This window comes from Poecile atricapillus, chromosome 14 (genome assembly GCF_030490865.1).
Source record: "Poecile atricapillus isolate bPoeAtr1 chromosome 14, bPoeAtr1.hap1, whole genome shotgun sequence".
Classification (NCBI taxonomy): Eukaryota; Metazoa; Chordata; class Aves; order Passeriformes; family Paridae; genus Poecile; species Poecile atricapillus.
Window position 1 is genome coordinate 7,284,937 of NC_081262.1, and position 13,876 is coordinate 7,298,812.

Genomic DNA, 13,876 nt, shown 5'->3' on the forward strand with positions numbered 1-13,876 from the left:
GGAACAGGCTGCCCAGGGAAGCAGGGTGCTCCCATTTGGTACCAAGGTGAAATCAGCTGTGGGGCCAGACTGTGTCCATTTCTATCTGAAAGTCCTGCAGGTCTGAGCTCTCTGTGCTTTGAGCAGTAATAGTCATGGAGAATTTCTGACTAGAATGAAAATGTTCTGAACACGTTATGCTTTTAATTTGTAGGTTCACAGATATGAACAGTTTACTAGCAATCCTGGGAGTTAAAATTCTGCAGTGTTTATTTAAAATTTGTAGTAAATGCAGGGATTGAGATGTGAATTTCAGCTTGTGTTGTTCAGGAATCTTGAGAGCCGCAGGAAAATGACTTACTGGTTTTACAGTGGAACCTGTGGTATAAATCATATTAGAGATAGCTATTTTACAACTTCCAGTATTACTGCTGTGGAATTAAGAGGACAGATTATACATTCACCTTCAAGGTGTCTGCAGCCATATTTTTTTTTCATCAGCTGATAAATAAACAAAACAAACAAAAAACCACCCCAAACCCAAAATGCCCTTTGTAACCCATAAGTTTGAATAGGGGTTTTTCTTAACGTTGGAAGTCTTGTGACTACCTTTTCATTTTATTTGGAATTTTTGAAATAAGTTGAAACAAAAGCTGTGAAATGTATTAATTATTGAGGTAATTAATAGAGTGGAAAGGTTAAGTAGCTTGAATTATTTTGGTAATTAAAAAACTTCATCTGTATGGGAGTTGAAGTCCTTTATAATAATCTACATACATGTGCATAGCATGAGACATGTTAGTGGACTTACACTATCATCCCTGTTGAAGAAAATATTTTAAGTTTAAGCTTTGCACAAGGGCCCTTCCTCTTTTTTTGCATACTTTGTACTTAGCAGTGTATTTTCCTTCAGTAAAACCATTTTCTTTCAGATCACCTGTGCATTTTCCCCTGTTCTGCAGCATGGAGGTTCAAAGCCTCATTTTGGTTTGCTCTCTAACTTGCCATCCTCCTTTGCAAGGTGAAGAGCTGCTTTGTCCCTGCATTTATACTGCTCTTTGCTCTGAATTCAGATACCAAGAGAGAGAACAACCTTTGTACAACACCTTTTTTTTAGAATCCGTATAAGCATTTTCTATCTTAAGCTGATACTCAGCTGATACACAAGAGGAAAACAAAGGGATGGGCAGCACAGTGTACAAATTGGTGTTATCAGTTTGGGTACAGCCTGCAGATAGTTGCTGTTATCAAATATACTTAAGAGACTCTGGTCCAGCTAATTAGTCATGTGTTAACGTTTTGATGCCTTGCAGCAGAAATTGTCCAGGTATGCTTGAAAGACTGAAAACTATATATAGGCTAACAAAAGGGGTCATTAATATTACACTGATAATTTCACTAATATTTAACAAAATATAGTTGAATTCTGCTTACACCTTCATAATGTCCATGGTTACATGATCATGTGGTTTCTTTAGGATTTATGGCTTCTCTGGGAATATGTCTGTACATTTGCTGTGGAAGGACTCAGTCCTGAATGTTCTGTAGAGGACAGTTTAATTCCATTTAGGTTAATTTAAAAGATGCTCTCTAATCTGGGGCATTGAGTCTTCTGCATTCTGTTGATAAAATAGGCACACAGCACTACTGCTTCCACCCCTGATTTTTACTTTGAAATACTGGACAATGCATGTGCACTTTTGTCATCATGGCAAACTTCTGGATTGTTACATGTGGCATGAATAGCCCTGGTAGTCAATAAATAAGGCTGTGGAACCATATGGTGAGTATTGAGAGTAAAACAAAGCACTGACTTAGCTACTCACTAATTGCACACTGTTGCTCTGGCTGAGGCAGTGGTTCTATGTTTTAAGTAGAACATGATCAGATAAGATTAATGCAGAATCAATACAGAGGTCACTTAAAGGCTTCACAGGTGAAATTTTACTTCAGTATTTCATAAGCATAAGTGTTTAATATTGCAGCCTTAATCTGTATAGCTCTGTGTGTTTATTGCATTTATATATTGTAGCTCTTCTTTTACCTACAAAGTTCACCAACATATTTGTCTATTTATTAAGAGGCTTAATATTGTCAGTGGCCATCTGTCAGGATGTTGCTCGGCATAAAAGCAAGGACTTGGCAAGAGGGTATCTTTGTACAAATTCCTGTTGAACCACTCAATGACAGTCAGCCTGTTTGATGTCTTCCCTAATAACAAGGGAAGGTGCCATCCTCTAGAAGTGCTTTTCCTAAAATAAATTGCAATTACTATTATTCTTCTATGAGACAGAAATTTTAGGCCTGCAATTAATGTGAAATATAACCACATGGTGTTGGTTACTAGGTCAGGTTTCTCACAGAAAGATTTTTTCTCATCTCTTAAAATTTGAAGAAATAAATAAGTAGTCCCCCTAAGTTCTCTTCATTCTTTTAGAATTCACAGAGCATTCTAGCAGTGCATCTCTTCTGTTGGGAGTGTAGAATGACCTAACTGTATTTGCTTTGTTAGGCAATATGGACAGCATTCATCAAAAAAGCATCAGGGAAAATGTACTGAACTCTTACAGGGAGCTGCTCTTCAATTCAAGACCATGCACAATTGATTTATCTGTGTGGCTCCTTCGACTTCTCCATATGCCTTCATTTCAGTTTTTCAATGATGAAGCAATTTATTCAGCATGTAACGTTTTATATCAAATATATATGCTATATATGTATATAAATATATTTGTGTGTGTATGTGTGTGCCATATGAATGGATTGCTGTAAAATACATGCCTTATTTCAAGAAAGCAGAGTTGTCTTTGTACAAAAATACTGACTCTTGCACAGATTTATTTTAGAATTATCTTTAGGCCTCAAATGATTTGTTTTTCTTCCTTAAAAAAGGGCTGAGTTTGTCTGGGAATTAAATGGCAGACCCATAACTTTGGTTCATAGCTTGTAGCAAAACAAATAAAGTTATTGTGTTTTAACAAATGAGTATGTATCAGATGATCCATGGTAACTTTGTGCTTGATTTTAGCAAGTAAAAACATGCTTGAGTTTAACTAAACAAAATCTGCCCCTAGGAATGTTGGCTGGCATGCAGTAAACTCCAGTGAGCCTTATTATTTCATTTGTGATGCCTGCCCCGTAACTTCATGGGCAAGAAATATTGCCCTAATTTTTGCAAACACATCCTGTAACTTTGTAGTTCAAAACAAATACAAGGGGGGTGAAAGGAGGGATGTCTGACACTTGTTGATTAGTGCAACAATTTCACTGGGGTGTTAATCATAACTACTGCTATCTATACTTGGGATTAAAATTAACTCTTGCCTGGTTTTATGTATGTTGCAACAGCAGCATCTATATACCATGGCAGGTATTATAGATATCTCATTTCACTGTTACAAAGCAAATATACAGAATGGATGATCCATTCTCCCTTCCTCCCTTCCTGAAAGAGGAGGAAAACCACATCCAGCCATCTTCCTCACCTTTTCTGAAATTTGATGTTGGAGCTTGCCATCTCTATGCTTGCACCAGAAGTAGCACAGAGTATCTGAACTTAAAACAGCTCAACTAGAGTCCAGAAGTGGGAAATTGCTCTAAAAAATTGGAAGTACATAATAAAATCCGTTTTTTTTCTCCCCTACAACTGCGGTATTTTAAAATGTACAGAAAAACAATCTGAGGTTTGGGGGGCTTTTTTGTTTGGTTTATATTTAAACTAGTTTACTGGTTGCTTTACAATGCTTTCTTTCAGAGAGCTAGGCTGAAAGCAGCAGAAGACACCAGTTGACAGTCAGTTTAATTTGCTGATTCATCTGTTACAGGGATGGCGTCAGGCCAGAGCTTGGCTTGCAGACTAAAGGCTGAGAGCTGTGAAGATGCTGGGACTTGAAGGAATGTTGTTAAATTGTTACTGAGGAGAGGCAGTGAAAGTTTTTCTGTTTAGTTTTAAAGTGCTTCTAATTTTGCATTGACAGAAATCTTTCTACCTTGAACTTGAAGTCTTTTTTGGTTAAAGGGAGATAAGCCATTAGAAAGATACAAGGATGGAACAGCTGGCTATTAGTTAAGTGCTTCTTCCATGGATATCTTGTGCAACCAAAAATGCAGCTCAAATAAGCTTATGTTTCACAGCAATCAAACAGAGTTTTGGCAAAGGCTTTGCAAATGTCGTCTTTTCCTGGCAGACTTGCAAAATAAACCTGCTGGGTTAAGTAATGAGACTAAAAGGGAAAAAATCCAGGAAATCTTTTCTTGCCAACAAGCAATCTGGAAGAGGGTTACGACTGAAGAATTGATCGTTTCTAATTTAAAAGAAACGTCTTAAGTAGATTTAACTCTTTTTACAGTCTGACTTTGAGAAGAGCTTTGAGCATCTAGTTCAGACATTGTGACTTCTAGAGAACATGGCATTTTGGGTTTGTTTTGGTTTGGTTTTTTAATTGCTAACAATGGAACTAGAAATTGTTTTATGAACAGAACAAATAGCTTGCACCCTTCTGCTTTTCAAAATAAGCTATTTCAGTAGAGGGCATGCTGTCATTTAAGTGTTTTGTGTATAATATCATTCTCCTTTTCCATAGCTGTAAACACCAGCCGGTATGCTGAAAGTTATAGGATCCAGACATATGCAGAATATGTGGAGAAAAAACATGAAGAAAAACAAGCCAAGAGAAAATGTACAGAAGATAGCTGGAAGGAGATGGAGAGGAAGAGGTTAAAAACCCAGTGCACACCTTACGTTACCCAGAGTCGATACTACTGTGTTAACAGGTGAGACGTCTGAGCTGCCAGCTCATGTTCTTTCTGCATTTCCATCCAAAATCTAGCAATTTTTGGATAGTTCTTAACTAATACAGACATTCTTCTGTATGTATTTCTTTGCATATAAATCAGTAGTGGTATATCAGCTGTCACAAGATGATAGGTAAAGGAACAGAGGGAATTTCATCATTAATATGATCAGACAGATTTTTAAATGCTGGGATCTTTAGGGCAGGTCACATCACAGCTTATGAGCTTGATGTAGCAGCACCATTTCTTATAACCAAAATTTAAAAATTATTTTCTTTATTCATGTGACACTTGTGAAGTTGAAGTGATTAAGTTGTCCTTATGCTTCAGAAATAGAATGGCAAATGATGCATGGCTTTAAGCTTTCAGTATAAAACTTGAAAAGGGCTTGTTCATTATTTAAGGACAAAATTAAGTCAGGACATGCTGCTTTTGGTTTTGGTACATTATGTTTCCTATGTTGCTGTGTGTATTTCTTATTCCATATTTACCCACTGATATTAATGACAGGTTTTGGATATGATGGTAACAGCCAGCTTCTTTCTCAGTCATCTCTGTAGCTGAACACGTGAAGAGTTTTTAAGTGTTAATATAATTGTAAAAATAACGTATTAAGTTATTGCCATTCTTCCCCCTCCCTTCTCCTGCACTGTCCCCCCAGTTCTATCAATTCTATATGAAAATAAGGTTGAGTGAAGCATATAAGTTACATTTCTCAGGGTGGATATTTTGGCTTATTGGGGGGTGGGGGGGAGGAGGATTTCTCTTCTCTTCCTCCCTGCCCCGTGGTTTACACAAACCAAATTTGGTGGTCATAAAACCAGTGCTGAGGTATTTCTGCTTTATCTTTCTTGGAAATGCTACATTAAGTTCTAGTTCTCATTATATCTTCCTCTAAACATTAATCTGTCGTTTAACAAATTTGCTGAACTTGTTCTGTTCTTCTCATGACCTTATGATTTTACAGGTGTGTATTTTGGCAAGCAGTCAGATATTCATGGCTTTTGTCATGGTGGGAATTCTAAATGTGTTATAGACATGTTTGATTCAAAAAAACATATGGAAGAAGGTGATGATATAATCCATATCAAATGAAGTTAGCTTAATTGTACTGTTGTACTCGGGACTCCTGAGGAGTCCATGCTGTGAGGAGATGAGGAGCTTTAAGGACTGTCCTCACACCAGCCTGCATGTGGCTAAGGCTCAGCCCTATAACTAAGGTGGTAGATTATTAAATAGTCTGGAAATACTACACCTTGAGTTTGAAAAGTACTAAGTCCTAGTTTTGTTTTTGCCAGAGAAAGTGTCCCCTCTCAATGAATGTTGGCATTTAGGTGCCTCACAGGTTTCAGGCAGATGGTAACAGTGGCAGCTCATGAAGAGCAGGAAATGCAGAAAGCTGATTTGCTGTTGTCTTGCAAAGAAGTTTAAGATCCACCAAATATGCAAATGTGTAATTTGGAAAACTGCTGAATAAAATTTTCTGTAAATTCTTTTCCTAAAAGTTTGACATACCCCAATGAGTTGTTTGTCTAAGCACTTACTCTCCTTGAAAATTTTTAATATATTTTTTTCATCTAGTGTTGTAAAATTCTACAAGAAGAGGCTTTTTATTTTCACATGATCAACATTTTGATAGCCTTGGATAGCAGCCTTTATTTTGTTGACAGATCTCTTGTAATTGATGTTACATAATTTTTTGTTCTCTTATTACTCCGTTTATAATAAAATGATTTGGTTCAGTCCCAGATTCCCTATCATGCAGGTCTTCTGACATGTTTTTCTTAATTTATTTTTATTTGTTACTAATTATGTTTAATTATTTTGTCAATTTATGTTTTGTAAATGCTTCCTCTGAAGCGTAATTTGGTTAGATAGAACATGGAACTGCAAACCATGGTCTTTTATTTTACTCAAGACGAACACTTTTTTTTTTCCAGTCAAAGGTATATAAAAATATTTCTATCTAAAGGTGTATAATACATTTATATTTTTATTTACTATATACAATAATTTTGATGTAAAATATAATATCAATATTTATATAAACAATCAGGATGAATATGTACGTGTGCATGTATATTTGTCCAGATTAGTTGAAGTCATATCTAGCTGAGCACTCAGCACTGTGATGTATCCAGCAGCTGATCCCTTATAATAGCTTCATGTTACTACATCCTTTATTTATTTATTATTTAATAAGGTTGCTGCATCAGCTTCTGCCAAGGAGCACAGCTGCAGGGATAGCTGTTTGTCTCCATGATGACAATGTGTCCTGGCGACTTTTTCATTCAGTAAGGAAGTTGCTGAGTATTTCTTGTAAGGAACTTTTGTCTTAAATTGATGGATTGATAAATAATGTAACAAAGGTTCTTTAATTCTTGTCTTGCTAATAAAACTGTAGTGCTGTATTGTAGAGGAACTAATCTTCAGAAAATAGAGTTTAATAGTATTAATAGCAGTCACAAGGTAAAATTATTTATAGTTAATATATATCCCTTGCATATAATTTAATACTACTGTTAAATATACAAATTTATTTAAATGGAAATATGCCTAATTATTAATATGAGATGGAGAAGTAGAGGAAAAAACTGCTGCATCTGACAAAACTTCAAGTGGTAAATAAGATCCCCGTGTCCAGATCTGTTGCTATTCAGAACACACTTAGGAAACAGATGGAACTGGCTATGTTGTGCTTAGCAAATGACTGCCTGCCAGCTCTGCCATGACTGTTAAATGCATGGCTTTAAGAGCTTTTCCTTAGCAAAATAGTGTTAAACCATAGCAGGAAAAGTCAAATAGGGTATGCTCTATGGGAAACTATGTGCCCTGCTCTATTTATATGTACTTATTCTCCTGATCATCATCTGGAAATAGTAAAATAGAGTAAGGGCAATGGAAAAAGACTTGTATGAAGTACAATAAAGGGATACATCACTTTGCCTTACACATATTCTACCTAAAATTATGAGTGCTGCATCTTCTGTCAATTCAGGGTGCTGTTTGTAGCACCACTTTCTTGAATGTCTTCATTTTGCCAAATTACCTCATTTTTGAAATATGCAAGTGTTTCTATTGATGATTCTTTTGGTTTATTACAGAAATGGTTGTTTATAGTGGTTTATTACCCACTAAAGAATAAGAATTGGCAAAAGCTGAGGTATTAAGGGTATAGATAACAAATGTTGCAAGTAAATGATCATTGTGTTCATGCACTGTAGTGCTATTTCAGGTGATGTCACCTGCTCTTCAGCTGAAATGACTGATTTTTATGATGGAACAGTATCTACTCCCACCCCCAATGTTGTTTCAAGTGTCAAGAGACCTTAGGTTTTTGTGCAAATGAAATTTATTTGAAATTGTAGATCCTCATATATCCAGGCCAGTTCCAAATGCCTTGTTGTGATAAAGTGTTTCTTTTAAAACTCAGACATTTTTTTCCAAAACAGAAAATGTTAAGTGCTACATCATCATAATTGTTTTCCTGCCTTTTGCCCCCCTCCACTTGCTGATTCTTTCAATTTAGTTACTATAGTACTAATTGGGTTGCTGCTATTCAGTACCTCTTGAAATACATTCTCTAGAAAATAAATAGTTATTGCCTGGATAGCTGTTGTACAGGTGTGTTTTGAAACCTAGGTGTTACATGGTTAGAGGACGGTGTAAATCTGTGTCTCTAAATGGTCATAAGGATCATAAAAGAAGTCTGTCTGCATTGGACAAGAACTGAAAGCTATTACTGTGTTTGAATCTCTAACTTTGGTTGTGTCTCAGCTGAGTAAGGAAGTTGAGGCAGCTATGTGGACACATCCAAAATAACTTATGATTAGAAAACTCAACTTTGAGTAGTGCTCTAAGTCCTATATACAGCCATACTCATTTACTATTAAGTGCATAGTGTTGCTGTAATCTTGAATCTTATTTAAGGTTAAAGAAGAACAAGATGTAAAAAAATTAACCTTTTCCCCTCTAGAAGCCATGCAATCAATGAATGAATATAAAATAAAATTAATAATTTGGGAGAAAGGAAGACAATGGTTCTTCATTATAAAACATGTTTATTTTGTATTTTGTCCTGCCACTTTTTGGTGGTGGCTTTTTTTTTCCCCTTAAGGTATCTGCAGGATAAGGATAAGGCAAAAAATTAATTTCTGTGTTGTTCTTTGATACCGAGCTAAATGTGCACTGAAGGTCAAGAACTTATTTCTCTTTATTTCCAATAACTTCACAGGAGTCTTAAGCTGGAAAAAAATTAAATTCAGCCGTAAGACCATTCAAGAAGGGATCTTCTTCCTACAGTGAGTGCAGGTTTCCTTCTGAGAGCCAAGGGCTGAAGAAATACTGGGATCATAATTTATGGCTCCTGAGTTTTTTTCTTCCTAATGTATTTTTCAGACTGTCTTTCCCCAAAGTAGAATTCTTACAAGCTTTTCTAAACTGTATTTTTAAAAAAAAGTAGTCTTTCATTACCTAAATGCTCCTTCTTCCCTAGACTTTTTTTCTTTCCAGCCCTAGTTTTTGCCTGTTTTGCAATACTGAAGTGTGTACATAGGATTAACAGTTCTATCCAGCTTTTTATTGGTGGTAGTTGTGGTATGACTCAAAATGATGACTTGCAAGAAATCATGCAAGAAGGCCTTCTGTGTGTGAATGTTTGGAGGAAAAATCAGCTATTCATCAAAGTAAATGGTGTTTGTGCTCCTAAAGTGGAAGTAAGAGCATGAGATGTAATCATATGTTTCATCTTTGTTTATTGCCTTTGGACATCCCAGACAGACTGTTTCAAGTTGCAAAATGTTCAGCTGAGAAAATTCAATTTCAAAGCCAAAACTATACAGCAGAATTCTTCCAGAGTTCTTCCTTTAGCTGAAACTTTATTGAAACACAGTAATTCATTGCTATTGATTAAAAATAAAAATATACCTTGTCAAGCTTTATTTTATAACTTAGTATTAGTATTTATTTAACTCACAGAATAGAACATGGCTTAGATGCATACAGCCATGTTATGTAGCTCTAATTAAAAAATAAAAGTTCATAAATCTAAAACTACCCTTTTTTAAAATTGGTTGTTCTAAAAGCATTATATTAGACATTTAAGTCTAATATGTTAGATAGTTTACTTATCTAGAAGTTCATAATGGGAACTGGTTTCTGATTAGTCCCTTTGCTACTGCATTCTAGTTTATACTCATGCTAATTTGATTTTAATATTGTCATTTGTCTTTTAAGGAAATGTAACAATAGCATTTCAGTGAAACAAAAGCCTACACAAGGTTATTTCAGTGAGTGCTGAAAGGAGTGGAACTCTGAGTTCATCTTTGCACTGTGTTAGTCCAGTTTCATTCAAATATTGCTAATGAAATGAGTGTGCAAATTTTTGTGATTTTTATTTTACTGGCCCCATGAATAACAGGACTCTGCACTTGAAAGCCAGATTTAAGTTTATATATGGAGCTTGATGATTTTCTCTACCTTTATGTAGAAATGCTTTTAAAACTACCTGTTGTTCCAGGTAAGAGGATGAAGTTAGCATGCAGATTCCTTCAATTTCAAGATGTGGTTTTGAGGCTTGAGTTGTGCATGATTTGGTGTCTATTGACAGTGCTTTAAAGAGCTTGCATAACTATCAAGTAAAACCATGCAGGGATAGAGAACTGATTTAATTACATTTCGGATGAGTGATCTCATCAGAATAGCAGCTAAGTGTGAAACATTGATAGTACAAAGAATGTATACCTTGATCTACATAAGATTGGATTAGATAGCAAATTTATGGAATTTTATAGTTAAGCCACATCATTCATATAATGTAATTAATTTCATAGTACACCACTTATGACAGTTTATTTTCCTACCTTCATAAGCATTTACTAGATGTACATGTACCTATATAATAGTTACTCTTGACTTTTTCATCATCATCTTTCTTCTATGTTCCAGTTTTACAGGTACCAGTACAGTGGGAAAGAGAAGCATGAGCCCTATTGAGGAAGAAACTGGTTCTGATGATATGGAAGAGGGAGAAGGCCAAGATCCAGAAAATGATCAGACAGACTCCTGTGCAGAGTCCCTTCCAGATGGTAAGAAGAGAGCCAAAAAGTTGAAAAAGATCAAGACAGAACAAGTTCCAGCAGGTAAGTGCAGTGTTCATTCATGTGGTTTTCTGTTCTGTTTGAAAATGTTCTAGGCCTGAACAGAACTGAAATTCTTTTCTTGAATGTCTTTGCTTCTAGCAGTAACTTACTCCACCTTCTTCTTGAAACTGAAGACTGCATAATATAAAAATGATAAAAAAACTCAACAAACAAACCAAAACAACATCAAAAAGCAAAGAACTCATCCCAAACCAAAAAACTCACTACCAACCAAAACCCAATCTGACACTAGCCAATGGAATCAGAATGTGGTTGATTTATTCCTTTTGCTTACTTTCTTCCTTAAAATAAAACTTTTTGAATATTTTTTTAGATATTCTTAATTTTTATTTTAATATGACTGTAGTTAGGGTTACACAATGTGTTTTGCATATAGTAAGCGAAATTTATGGCACTCTGTTTTGATGTGTGCGTATGTTCAGTGTTGTGTGTGGTGTATGTAACTATAACCTTTATTGTGCTTTATTTGGCTGAAGACTTTCCACCTAGGGTTGGTTTGAAGGTGTGTGTTTTCAGATTTTAATGTCTATATATTTTTTTAGCCAAAATACTTGGAACTGAATGTCTGACTAAATGCAGGCAACTTACAATCACATGATGTTTCACCTTGTAATTTTTGCTGGTTTATGAGTTATTGTAGCTTGTACAAAAAAAGTAAATAACCTTAGATCACATTAATTTAAACCTCAAAAAAAATTATTTTATTGATCTATTTATTTGATTTTATTTCAATGTTTGTTAGTAATTTCTTGTAGAAATTGGACTATAATAAAATTAAATAGTATCTTAATTTGGTCCAGATGATCATACCGTATTAGTCATCTGGAGCACTGCCTGCATTGAAGTATATTCTAATAATTGCAATTGAAGCTTCATTTCAATAACTGCACTAGCAACTTTTATCCAGAAAGTGGTATTGTATACCAGGCATCCTTTCTCCTGACTTGGTAGAGTAAAATCTCTTTGCTGATTCAAAAGATGTGTTTGGAACTGCTTTCTTCTTTTTATTCAGAAGGGCAGTTGGGGCCTGTAAGCATATGCAAAATGACAAGAATAGCTACGGTAATTCTGTATTTGGCATTATAGGAATATGTGTTACTGGTATTAGTGATTCATCTTTATTCTCCAGTTAATATGGGATTGAAATATTCTTCCCTGTCTTAACAGCCTAAACAAGAATAATGACAAGTACACTTGGGAAAATAGTATTTAACTTTATTATCCCAGTAATTGCAAAACCAAAATTACCTAATTACTAGGGTTAAGAATATAGTATTCATCATTTATGTAAAAAACCTAAAATTAGCCTTTATTTTTTCCCTTCTAAAATATTTAAGTACCTATTCATAAACAGTCTCTTGGTTTCTCTTTATAATATTGACTTGCCAGTAATGTATCTAGAGTCTCTCTCTATAGGAAAATGTCTTAATATCGTCTGAAAGAACAACAAAAAAAATATTGATTTAATTTTTATTCCATGATTCTGTCTTCTAGGAAGCCTCACAACTAGTTCCACTGGAATCTTTGAGGTTCCTGAAACATGGTAGGAAACAACTGCCTTAACAAGTGGAAATGACTGAAAGCAGTTGAGAGAATACACCTCTTGGAAGCCATACTTTATTTAAATAAAGTGGTGTTAACAAAGCAGTATGTGTCCTGAAAATCAGTTTAATTATTTTAAACTGTTTCTTGAACAATCACTGTCAGTTTTACTCATGTGTATATCACCTAGTATATGACTTGTTGTTGATCCTGTGAAATCCTTGCTGTTGTAACTGATGTTAGGTTTAATAAGCAAGACTCGATGTCCTTTGGTCACCTCCTTTGGCATGCTGGTTATGAGCTGTACAAGAACTGGCACTCTGTGATTTTGTGCTAGGCTGTTTCCTCTGCCTGGGGAGTTACCACAGATCTCCTAATATTTAGCTATTCATTGAGGCAGCATCACTATGCTGTCAGCATTCTGGAAACAGGTAGATCTGCAGTTTCACATACTGCTTTCTACCTGTTACTTTGTCCAGGAACATTTTTGAATTTCTGATCTCTACCCCCACCCCCAGTGCAGGTGGTATTCATCTAAATACCAGCCTTACATATACCTTACCCTTTCAAAAAACTGTAAATTAAAAGTTTCTCAAACATTAATTTCCTGGTGGGAGGTAGTTTTTCTTTGTTTTCACATCTGTTGTTTCCACTTTTAAATCCTGATTTTGTAAAAAATGTTTTTTGGTACCTGTGATAAACCTGCTAACTGCACCAGCCCTTTATTTGTTTAAAAATGGATCTGCATTGGTAGATTTCAGAAAATGTTTGATATTTAAATTTTTGTATCATGGAAATAAAACCAAAATATGTATTTCCATAACATGAAAATTAAAGACATTTTCTTAGGAACTGGTTTGTTTTTATTTATTAGCATCTAAAACAGTGTGAGTGAATTTTTTTTTTTCTTCCTAATATTTTTTTTCATCCTGTGAGTAGCAGACCCTTTTGTTCCATGGACTATTTTCAAGATATTTGTGGAATGTAACCAAGAAAAGCAAGCCTATTGTCATAAGATTTAAATAGCTATGTGTTTGCCTTGGAGGGGTGAAAACAAAAGAATTCTACAAATCAGCAAGTTCAAAGCCATTTCTGTGGAAAAGTGGAATATTAAGAAGGCTTCATAATACTATATTTACACTAGAGTGGGAACCACTATCATTTAAACATGGAATAACCTGTTTGAAGGTATGTTTTTAAGTTATTGCGAACTTCCATTGCAAAGGGAAAAATAATTTCAAGATGTTAAATGTGAAATGTTGCATTTCTAACCTTAGAATATTCCCAGAAGTACTATAATTAAATTGTTTAATAGCAGCTCTATCATCACATTCTCACACTAAAATGTGGGAAACAAGACTTGCTATTAGTGATGCAAGGGAAAATTAGTAACTGAACTC

General features: G+C 35.0%; 1 protein-coding gene across 3 annotated transcripts in view; it reads left to right on the plus strand.

Annotated features, from left to right (window-relative positions):
- PARN (poly(A)-specific ribonuclease) overlaps window positions 1-13,328 on the plus strand; it is a 46,573-nt gene extending 33,245 nt beyond the window's left edge. For all 3 annotated transcript variants that reach the window (XM_058849444.1, XM_058849446.1, XM_058849445.1), the window contains exons 22-24: window positions 4,563-4,752; window positions 10,720-10,913; window positions 12,429-13,328. In XM_058849444.1, coding sequence (XP_058705427.1) covers window positions 4,563-4,752; window positions 10,720-10,913; window positions 12,429-12,481 — 437 coding nt within the window. In that variant the 3' untranslated portion in view covers window positions 12,482-13,328. The remainder of the gene's footprint in view (window positions 1-4,562; window positions 4,753-10,719; window positions 10,914-12,428) is intronic.
- Window positions 13,329-13,876: the final 548 nt, after the last annotated feature.